The sequence below is a fragment of the Hesperophylax consimilis genome, chromosome 19 (genome assembly GCF_061612785.1).
Source record: "Hesperophylax consimilis isolate HC1 chromosome 19, BYU_Hcon_1.0, whole genome shotgun sequence".
NCBI classification, from domain to species: domain Eukaryota; kingdom Metazoa; phylum Arthropoda; class Insecta; order Trichoptera; family Limnephilidae; genus Hesperophylax; species Hesperophylax consimilis.
This window is the reverse complement of record NC_142854.1, coordinates 6235818-6247865: the sequence shown is the minus strand read 5'-3', so window position 1 is coordinate 6247865 and position 12048 is coordinate 6235818. Positions and strand designations below refer to the sequence as shown.

Genomic DNA, 12048 nt, shown 5'->3' with positions numbered 1-12048 from the left:
GAGAGACCTGCCTTTGCTGTATACAAAAGTGCAGAAAACAAAAGAAACGGCGACGCAATAAGAAATGCGTTGGTGTGTGCATGACGAACCAGTCGATCTATCATGGCGGATCTGAGGAGGCTGGCTAGGCTAGCAGGTGTTTAGAAGACTACAAACAATAAAAAAGTAAGTAATTTTTCGAATTTTTTGTACATGAGGTTAGTGAGGTGGAGTGTTATAAAAAAGTAACACTCTATAACTGTACTGTAACTATGGGAGCGTGGTGAACAGTGAAATTCGGAAGGAATCTGACATACTTCATTTTTTACTAAACGTTTTTATTGAGAATCGATATTATAGCACTGAGCGGTACAATCGTTGCAAGGTTCCTCTGGTACGTATTTTAATGCTGTACAGGTAATTGAGTAATGGGTTGGGCGGGGGAAAATCTATTTTATTTAGTCATTGGGGAATGTATATTAAAGGAGATGCATGTGGATGCGTACATATAAGAACTTAATAATTTTGGAAAGTCGAGTTCCTTCACTTTAATGTTGTATCTCATGCGATATTGTTTGCACAAACAATGTCGCATGATGGCTTCCTTTTAGAGTGTAGGCCGTAATAATGAATATGGGTACCAAAATAGAGAGCATAATTAACGCATTCAAATTGCTAACTTTTTGTTTGTATCTATGGCCAAAGGGATCTCCAGATTTTTTCAACCTGTAAAGTGGTCGCGTGTTCAAAAAGATTGAAAAACACTGATCTAGACAAAAATCGACCCTAATGGCAGTTTTTGAGGATTGGCATTTTGTTTGTGCCATCTCTTATTGTTCAACTGTTTTACGTTAAAATTTTGCTTTTTATATTTAAAATATTAATAAAAAGTTTGGTAATTATTCGGAATCGCTGGACACGGATTATACGAAATATTTTTAAATAAAACCTTCTGATTTACCTCAATAGACTATAAAAGGAATCTGACTGAATTTGGGAAATTATTAATTATAATTTTTAATTACGTAAATCGATAATTCACTTTCGTTGTATGGGATGACAGCTGAAATGATTTCTGTTGATATTTTCTTTTGTTAGTATTTCTGATATGAGTGGCTAGAATTTTAACCATTTACTCTATGCAAATACTAGTAGGTGCTCTTTTGGCTAAACAAAGTATCGCATGAAAATACGATAGGTACGATAAATATGCCTCACCTCTAGTTTATTTTTGTTTATAGATAGATGATAGATAGTTTATAGTCTATGGCAATCTTCCCGCCATTTCACATAATCCACGACTCCACGACGAAAACAACAATGTTTGACGGACGCCATTGTTTGTCATCAAAATATTTTTAAATATCTGGTTGTGTGAAACAGTTGATTTATGTGTGAAAATGCCTATCGATAAAGTCCTTAAAACGTGTTGTCTGAAGGGATGTACGGACAGAGTTGACAATCTCCCGATGCACAGGTAAATACTAAAATACAAATAGATTGAAATCTTTAGCAGTTGAGTCTATTTTTTGACGAGCAACTCATTGACAACATTATTTGTTTGTACTCGCAATTCTCACTATTCGCACTGTGGTTAGTTGGTTTGTTAAGTGATCTAATGAAATTGTTTAAAAAGCAAGTTTTGCATTTCGGCAATCTTGTTTTTTTGTGCATTCTTGAAATGTATGATCGCCTGCACAATGTGAGCAAGATGGTTCTTTTGTTTTGTTTAGACATCTTAGGCTCGTAAGGTTAAATTTAAGGCAATGGTAGCATTGTGCAGCTGGACTGCAGTCTTCTACCTTTACTTTATAATATCCAAGATTAACAGTGTGATGATTTGTCCCACTAGTTTCCACTATGACGTTAGAAAATTCAGTTGTTTTCCTCTATATTATTTTTTTTACCTTCATCCTGTTAGCATCGTCCATTTCGTGAGCATTTTTTATATCTTCATTTTGTGCGTTTATTTGCCATTTCATTTTCAACTCAAATAATAAACGCTTTTTTTTCTTCTTACGTCTTCTGCTGTTATGTCGATGATATTTGTTTTCTTATTTATTTCCATTTTTTCTGAGTCGTCTTTCGTTCAATTCAATATTTAAAGACCCACCAGGTTCGTTCATTTTTTGGAGCAATGTTTTAGGTCGCCCCTAATTTTAACCTCGGTTATAAAGGTGTTAATATTTTATTACTGGTTAACAGGTACACTTTGCAACAACAATTCTAAAACGTCTAAACGGGCTAGCCGTTAGACTGAGACTGAACATAGCCGCTAGACAGACTAACATTTGATGGTAAAATAGCATCCGAGAGTAGAGTTACAAATAGGGCGGGCTGGCTAGATTCACCACAGAAATAACTTAATTATCATTTTACGTGAATGAGTTATGTATTCAATAAATAGCTAGAATATCTGAAAAAAATGAGGCCAAGAAGCTAAACCACCTTTTAGGAGCCGATTACCTGTATTTAGGTCCAAAAGTAGCTTTAAAAGCAAAAAATAGCTGACTTGGGAACGCTGATGCTGTTTGTGTGAAAGTTCGTTTGGCGGCTGGTTGAGAGGAGGTGAAATTGGGACAGTATTGTCCTATCTTCTGTGGTGTCCTTGTGGAAACTCTGCATTAGTCAAAATGAATTTCGTCAGTCGCTATACAAATAATAATATTTTTTTCTATAATTAGTCTCAATTCTTGAACTCTCCTTCGAATCCTTGTTGACTTGACATTATTTTATTTAGTACATTTTTGTTATTGCCCTTGTGTTTGTGTTTTATGTATTTGTGCTCTCCTTCCATCATCATTCAGCACTTTTTATTAATGGACAATTTGGTAAAATTATAATATGTTTGAATATTGATCAGATTGTCATCATGCGAAGTGTGCAACGCCACGGATGCCAAATATACCTGTCCCAAGTGTGAAGTCAAGACATGCAGTTTGAATTGTGTAAATATACACAAAAAGGAACTCCAATGTGATGGAATTCGAGATCGGACCAAATTTGTCAGCTTGAGGGATTTCTCCAGTACAGACTTGTACAGCGACTATGTGTTTCTTGAAGAGTGCTCCAGATTCGTCTACGGCAAACAAAGGAATGTTGCCAAGCGTTATACACACATCGACAAGCCTCTGCCACACGTGAGTAATAATAATATATTATATGATAATTAAATTCTGTGGGGGCAGGTGGTGCTTGTTTTATACAAATCTATGAGCTCACTCGAACTTCAAAACAAGAGGAAGGTCACTGTCTAAGTCTGATTTCGAAAAACTGTAAGGATGGCTTGTTTCGCAGAATTTGAACAATTCATCATGTTGACGCAACTATCAATCTTCCTTTAACATTGTCCTTTCATTTCCCATCCTACCTACAAGTACCTATCATTATCTGTGTGACTGTCAAACCAGTTTATTGATGGAGCCTGTTTGATGAACATCTCTTGTTATCAGTGCTGTTATTAGTATCGACTCAGTGTGTTTCGTATTCAACCTGGATGTAATGGAAGCTTGTGCGTGAAATCATACCATCATCATCTTTGAAGAACATCAAAGGGTTAAATCGGATTCCTTGCTTACTCCATGTTAACCATCTCCAACCACAGTTGTGTCAACTTCAAAGTTCAACATTCATATTTTACAGTCTACTCTTGATTCGCCTATTAATAATGATTGGATTATTTATATAGCGCCGTTTTCGTGAGAAAATCACCTCAAGGGCGCTTAACAACTTCATTTATGCATTGATCACTTAGGCTTAATTACTTTTGGTTTATAACTAAGTTTCATAGACAGAGAGAGACTTATAACTAAGATTAATGTCGAGTGATTTACAACTAAGACTTTTAACAAATGACTTAAGCTATACAAAGGCCTTTAAAATGAGGACCTCAATACAGGCTAGGCGCGTGATGTAGACCCGGGAATATTCCCCGGGGAATATTCCCGGGAACAGGAATATTTCCAGGAATATTCCTGGAAAGAGCAGGGAAAATAACATTTGTGGCACACAATTGGAAACTTCTTTCCTCTGAAAGAGGCTCTCAAGTTGCTCCCAAGAAAACCCTTTCTTCCACGGATGAGCAGATTGCTTCGCATCATAACGTTTCAAACCTATCTGGTACTCGCAAACGCAAACATCCAATTGACTGTGCTGAGGAAGAAGAAAACGTAGATAATCCTGAGTCGGCAACAACTTCGTCCGGGTCGGATGAAGAAGAAGAAGAATATGAAGGTGAAAGTGGAAGCGAAGTTGATAGTATCAGTGTCCAATCGGTATCATCAGATGAACAGTAACGATCTGTGAAGTTGTGTCATTTTTACAGTTTTACGATTGATTTTTTATATGTACCGTTTACTAGCATAAAGTGTATATAGGCTACTAATACTGTACAGTGTACAATTAGATCGGTGTTTTTTGTTATTTTTCTCTTGGATCCTATTCCTATATATATAGGAATAGTTTTTATGGATCTATCCTGCTCTATATGTACCATATGTGTGTATATTTTATTTAATAAATATTATTCTTTTTGAGGTATTATGTTGTTAAAATCAAAATTCCCTGTCCAGGGGAATATTCCCAGGAATATTCTCCAGAAATAAATTCCGGGGAATTTATACATCACTATGCACAATTAACATGTATACATACTTGGTTATAGTTGCATAATTTCTTACAATAAAGATATATTATTACTAATATTAAATAATGGAGCATCATTAACATTCGGGTACTTAATTAGTTTATCCCCTCGTTCCATTGGAGTGGAGGACCCTCGAAAAGGCGTATCCAGCGGGCCTTGCATGACCATATGCGGACTAATCACTAATATTAAGACTTTAATGGTGTCCATGTTGGGTTTCATGGTCACCTCATATAGCCTCTGAGTTTGCTTTCCTCAAGTTTGAACTCACAAGATAACATTGTAATACCTTTTTGTATTTTTCAGTACCTAAACAGATTGAAACGGGCCGCTCGGGAGCGAGGAACTGTGTTGCTGTTCCTTCCGGAACATTTCGTTTGCCGGAAGAACAACACTAGCAGCATAGCCAAGGGTCTGCAGATATTGTGGAGAGTCGACTGGCTGTTTGCAGACTACCTACTACCAAACAAGTAGGTCTAAACCCAATGCCTTTCCATCCGCCAAATACTTAAAGCAGTTAAGATTACAAAGACAATATCAAATGAATATGTAATAGGTGACATTATGTAGCGTAGGCTTTATTTAATTAAAACCTATAAAGTGAGATAAACATTACCATTTTGCAGCCAAATCGACGTTTCTTACCAATTTCGTGTGTAATTCTTAGTTTAAATTTCCCGCCAATGTCACCTGGCAGTCCCAAATGCATCCGTCAGGCGCCCTTTGCCCATAAAATAAATTATTTTCATCAGTTGAAATACTAGAGTTTGAACTTAACTTATTTTGTGCATGACCTAAGTGTTACGTTTTAACCTTTTTCAGGGGTGGTCCATTGGCGGAGACGACGGTGCTTGGACGGGTGCTCCAGGAACGACTGGAGGAAAAGGACCCCCGGCTGGATTGCTACCGGGCTGCGGGGGTGCCAAATGTTAGATTATTTCTTAAAGGTAATAATATATGTAATATTAGTTAATGAGCAGGCAGCCGTCTGTTGATGCGCTCATATCTATTTTCACAATAAGTCGATCCTTTCCTCTCTCCAAATGAGAATCCAATCTTGAGCTTTAAATTGATTTATATTTGTGGCATCGATGACATGTTGTGGAAGTTTGTGCCTTGCTTCCACCACTCTGTTTGCAAGGAAGTGATCCTAGGATTGGATACAAAATTTGTATTGTTAATTTTTTTGTATCCACAGATTTATATTTGTGTTGGTGGTGAAAAATTTCTTGAATACAGGACAATTATAACGTCCAGATAAAATTTTGAAAGTCTGAATCAAAACTTCCCCTTTCTTCTTTCATTTAACACTATATGGTTGGGCATTTTCCCGCCAAATCACGGTGTAGCGCGGATGTTTTTTTAAATTTTAGTACGACAATGTTGTAGATACTAAAGTACCTCTCGGCATCAACACTATTGACAGGGCAATTGAATAGCTGCTTTTGCAAATCTAGGGTAGCAAGATTTTGATGCAACTAAAAGTTGCATTACATCCACAGGAGCTTCTTGGCCGACCAATCCAAGTAATTGTCTGCGAAAATGAGAGTACCCATCAATTAGTTCTTCTTGTGGTACACTTTTGAAAAACTGAATTTTTGCGAAGCTTTCCACTATTGAATTTGAATTGACAGAAGAAGAGGGCACATTTGCTGCTTCCGATGGACAAAATAATCTGCCAATGTGCTTGTAGCACTCATTTGTTGGATTCGGCCCCATGTATACCAACAATGTGCTTGTAGCACTCATTTGTTGGATTCGGCCCCATGTGTACCAACAATGTGCTTGTAGCACTCATTTGTTGGATTCGGCCCCATGTGTACCAACAATGTGCTTGTAGCACTCATTTGTTGGATTCGGCCCCATGTGTACCAACAATGTGCTTGTAGCACTCATTTGTTGGATTCGGCCCCCCGTGTGTACCAACAATGTGCTTGTAGCACTCATTTGTTGGATTCGGCCCCATGTGTACCAACAATGTGCTTGTAGCACTCATTTGTTGGATTCGGCCCCCCGTGTGTACCAACAATGTGCTTGTAGCACTCATTTGTTGAATTCGGCCCCCCGTGTGTACCAACAATGTGCTTGTAGCACTCATTTGTTGGATTCGGCCCCCCGTGTGTACCAACAATGTGCTTGTAGCACTCATTTGTTGGATTCGGCCCCCCGTGTGTACCAACAATGTGCTTGTAGCACTCATTTGTTGGATTCGGCCCCCCGTGTGTACCAACAATGTGCTTGTAGCACTCATTTGTTGGATTCGGCCCCCAGAAGGGGCAGAATTTTTAGTTAATTATTTCTCCATTTTGTCTATGGTTTGCTAATATGTAAATGTTTAATATGGGTTCCCATACAGCAATCCATTATTTTAGGTTACATTATTGTTTACATATTGAAGATACAGATAGAATAAGTTTAAACACAATACATACTATAATAACTCACTGTGACAAGGCATTTGGTTACTTTTCATTATTGTTTGCATTTACACAATACGTATATAGTAAGTTTTAGCACCGTACATACTGCAATAACTGTCAATGACAAGGCGTTTGGGTGAGGGCACCGGTGTAGGCTCGATCATTTGAATAAATCCAAATTTTAACATTTTTTTAAAACTCTTTCCGTGTTTGACTCTCTTTAATATTTTCCGGGAGCATGTTGAAGATCTTTGTGGCAAAGTAGCCAAAGCTACGTTGACCAAAGGTGGAAGAAAGTGCTGGAACTTGCAACATGTCTTTGTTCGAATTACGCGTAAATCTAAAGTTAGTTTTTTTTTTGTAAAGCACGTGTTCGTTTTTAAAGAGATGCATGAGGATAGTTTTTACATAGATCTGTCGAACATCAAATACTCTCATTATGTTGAAAATTAAGTTACTGTTTGCAGTTTGAAGAAGTTTGAGAATAATTTTCACAATTGTTTTCTGCGCCTTTTCAACAGGATCTAGAGCTGATGAAGTACCCCCTCCCCATGCAATGATACCATACTCAATGATAGATTGGGTTAATGCAAAATAAATCGTTTTTAGAATTTGTAAGTTAAGGAAGTTCCTTACGGATCTGAAGAAATGTATTGTTTTCCTAATTTTATTCGCAATGATCTGAGTATGTATATTCCATTTGAGGTATGGGTCAATGGTGAGGCCGAGGTACTTCATCTGTGGAGTTCGCTCTATACAGGGGCACTCATTGCATACATTGGAATTCGTACAGTTATGTATTTTTATGGAGTAATCATCATTAGGTTGGCCTGCAGTATTGATGCTTGAAGTGATATATTTTGTTTTTTTCGTGTTAAGGGTAAGCATGTTTATATCTAACCATTTTTTAACTAAGTTAATATATTTTTCAGCTTTTTTAAATACAGCTAACCAATTGTTGCCTTCAAACAGTAAGACAGTATCGTTGGCAAAGCTAACAATGCTTCCCTCAATTTCAAGGTTGCAAAAGTTGTTTATATACAGTAAGAACAGAGTTTGTCCCAATACGCTTCCTTGTGGAATTCTGGTTACTGAGGGTATTATGTATTTTAACCTGTTGTTTGCGTCCATTTAGGTAGCTTTTAAAGAAGTTTAGCTCTTTGTCCGTGATGCCGATTTTTTCAAGTTTTTTTAATTAGTTTAAAGTGTGATATTGTATCAAAAGCCTTAGAGAGGTCTAAAAAGATTGAAATACATTTATTTCCTTTATCAAGGCTTTTTACAATGAAGTCTGTCACGCTGGCAATGGCATCTGAGGTACTTTTGTTTTTTTGAAAACCATATTGATTTTTTGAAAGTATTTTATGGCTCTCGATGAATTTTAAAAGTTGTGTATCAATAAGGTTTTCAAAAACTTTAGACAAGCTATTCAGTAAAGTAATTGGTCTATAGTTATTGATATCTGACTTGTTTCCAGATTTGTAGATGGGAATTACGATACTTTGTTTTAGGTTAGAGGGGAAGTAGCCCTGTGTAATACTTAGGTTTATAAGGTATTCTAGTGGCAATGTAATCTCCGAAGACAGCGTTTTAAGGATTTTGGTTGAAATTTCGTCTGGTCCAGCAGAAGAAGTGTTTTTTAGAGAATTAATTGTTTTGAGAATTTCTTTGACACAGTTTGGAATAGAAATTTTGTATTTATGTTATTTGTTTGAACCACTGTATCGGTAGATTGGGTGATTCCGCTCTGGGCAATTTGAGAAGCAAGATTTGGACCGATATTAATAAAAAAAATTGTTTACATGATCAGCAACGAGCTTAGGATTTTTTGTGGTTTCAACAATATGTCCATCAATAGAAAGTTTATTTATGCTCTGTTTCTCTTTTGAAGTTTGCGAGTTTGTGGCTTCTCTAAGTATTTCCCATAATTTTTTGGGATTATTGTTACTTTCTTTAATTCTTTCTGAGTAGTAAATTTCTTTTGCTTTTCTGATGACGTTACAGCACATGTTTCTATATTTTTTATAATAGTTGAATGTTAGTTGGTCATACGGATTTTCTTTGGTTTTTTTGTGTAGCGTGTTTCATGTTTCATGCTATGGTTCGGTGAGCGGTATAGACATGCGTAGAATCTTGCCGTACTGGCAAGATTGACGCGCACCCACATTACGTCGAATCTGGAGTTTTCCAGACTCAATAGTCGTACACAGTTGACGTCAGCTCGACTATAGAGGCAGACTCCTCCTTTGAGTCGGAACTTGCTTGCAAGGGTAAAGCCCGGGCAGTCCAGATAGGAGGAGTCTGGCGGCTTGGCTATCTGAGTTTCTGATAGGAAAAGAAGGTTGGGACAAAAGATGGTGATGAACAGAATTTAAATTTGTGTGCAGGCCGCGAATGTTGGCAAAATTTACTAGCAGTTTTGGCCCGCACCGGGGACGCCTGCTACTCGCCGCTGTAATGTTAAATTTGTTTTGTTGTATATTCATGATTTTAAGTTTTTTTTGTTTTGTAAGGGTATGAGGTGTATGGAAGGTCTGGAAAGGAAAGGTAAGGTATGAGGGGTGGGTAGGAATCTGGGGTTCAGGCTGTCCAGGAGTGATGGGCGTTTGGTTCCAGCCCATCCACTGCGGTGCTAGGCGATAGGCCGGGAGAGTCCGGCTGGAGAGGGCATCCAATGCGCCCCAAACGCTGCTGCTGGGTTCCCTCCGGTCACGAACCGGCATAACAGCAGTGGCGGGGTTTTTTCACTTGCTGATGGGGCAGCCCACCCTTAGTCGTGAGCCTGAGGGTCGGGCCCCTGTACTATCTAACGGCCCGGACAGCGTTAACCTGTTGTAAAGGGTCTCCCTCAACCAGCATCTCCCAACCGGCCCGCCACGCAGAAGGTGGGCCGACGCACCCGCCACCAAGACCCGGGCAAACCTTAACCCATGAACCCGGGCACCCCTGCTAAGTCACCAAACGTAGCGAACCACTTGGGGTGACCTGTGGCAGAGGTGTTGGTCATCCAATAAATGGTTCCCAGGGCGGTGGTACCCATTCCCGCCTACCAAACTAAAAAGTTACTACCAATACTATTTCTGTTAAGTCAGAAATAGTATTGGTATGACTGGTAAATAATGCTTTCTGATGATGTTAATTTTGGACCGACGCTAGGTAAATACACGCAGTACATATGGATCGTCTGAAACCATAGTGAACTAACTCACTTTTTGCAGTTTTTGAGTTAGTGCTTGAAATGAGGGCTCCAAATCATAATCTACCTTTGCCAGAGAGAACCATGTTGATTGACCAATCATAGATAGTTTTTTAGCACGGTGAACCAATCAGAAACGAGCATTCTTCCATTAGTTCTCAAGCCACACTAAACTAACTCAGTATCCAACATGGCTTCCTACATGACAGGTCGCGCGTCGGTCAGCAGAAATGATGACTTTTCAGAGTGTTCCATGTCAGATTTCAGTGAATTGTCAGATGACAATGATAAAACTTATGTTCCTAGTGATTCAGAAGGTAAGTCTATTTGAATAATTACTAGTATTTGGAAATAAATGTTATTTTGAACTGGGATCGTTCTTAGCCACTCCAGTCTTCAACCAAAGTAAACTAAGTAGCAAAATCATGATAACTTTCAATATTTTGATAAATAAATAAAAAATCATGTTTTTGTTGAGTACTGCAGATTGTGTTTATTATTAAGCATTTATAAGTTGAATAATAATTTTGGAAAGCTCAGGTTAAGTGCAATAAAATTCACACTTTAAAAGTTAGTTCAGTATGGTTGAATCAATGTAGGGGAAACTTGAAGCAACATGATACAGAAGGCTGCTGTATTTGATGGTTAGAGATAGTGTAGGGTTGAATTAAAGACTAAAATAAGTGAAATTCGCCATTCATAATAATTATTTTGTTTTTCAGATCGCATTTGCGCTGAAAATTCTCCTCATGCGGAACGTGAACTCACCGAAAATGCTGAAAATAGTGAGACTTCTTCCCCGGAGGGAAACGCATTGCCACTGCCAACTAATGCCGTTTTACACGAAGGGGCAAAAAAAGTGAAAAGCAAGTATGCTGATGCTGCGCAGTGGCGAAAAAATTTAAGGAAAAAGCACCGAAATTCGGCAGAAGAATACACTTCATCCAAAGGAAAGGTTATGACGGGCAAACCTTTTATCGATTATAAATGCACTTGTAGACGTAAGTGCTACAATTTTCTAAGTACTGCCAACAAAAAGGCATGTTATGACAGATTTTATGTGCACGGGTCTTGGGATTCCTAAACTGCATTTCTTGCTGGTTCTGTGAAGACTACCAGTGTGAAACAACGAGTTGGTGTGAAAGGATTGGCATCTAGAAGACAAGAGTCAAGGGCGTATTATTTAAAGGGGGACCAAAAGGACATTCAGGTGTGCAAACTGATGTTTTTGAATACCTTACGGATTGACAGTGCTCGTGTGCATCGAGCTCTTGTAAAAGGTAGATCCGGAAAGTTAACCGATAACAGGGGGCGCCATGTGCCAGGAAATAAACTTGATGCTGCCACTGAAAAACTCGTTCACGACCACATTAAAAGCTTTCCTCGCTACATCAGTCACTACACGCGTATCAAAAACCCCAATTGCAAGTATCTGCAGCCAGGGTTAAACCTATGCATGATGTACAGGTTGTATTGCGATGATTGCAAATTCAAAAACAATAAGCCAGTAAGTCAATCATCATACGAGAGAGTTTTTCGTAGATCTTTTAATCTCAAGTTCAAGACACCACAGAAGGATACATGCAAGACTTGTGATAGCCTTAATGTGCAAATAAGGGCAGAAGAAGGAAAACCTTTGTCAGAACAAGACAAAGACAAAATGAACAAGTTGAAAGCAGACCTTGCTCTTCACCACGCCCGTGTTGAAGCTACGCAGACTTCCAAAAAAAATGATATAGTGCTTGCAAAAAAAGGAGAAATTGAAATGCTGACTTTCGACCTACAGAAAACTTTGCCAATACCCAAGA

At 38.3% G+C, this 12048-nt stretch overlaps 1 protein-coding gene across 1 annotated transcript in view; it reads left to right on the top strand.

The window, feature by feature from the left end:
- Positions 1-1297: 1297 nt before the first annotated feature.
- LOC149414711 (box C/D snoRNA protein 1-like) overlaps positions 1298-12048 on the top strand; it is a 28733-nt gene continuing 17982 nt past the window's right edge. Inside the window, exons 1-4 of the mRNA XM_089643377.1 lie at positions 1298-1456; positions 2843-3119; positions 4931-5094; positions 5447-5571. Of these exons, the coding sequence (XP_089499503.1) occupies positions 1380-1456; positions 2843-3119; positions 4931-5094; positions 5447-5571 (643 nt within the window). The 5' untranslated portion in view covers positions 1298-1379. The remainder of the gene's footprint in view (positions 1457-2842; positions 3120-4930; positions 5095-5446; positions 5572-12048) is intronic.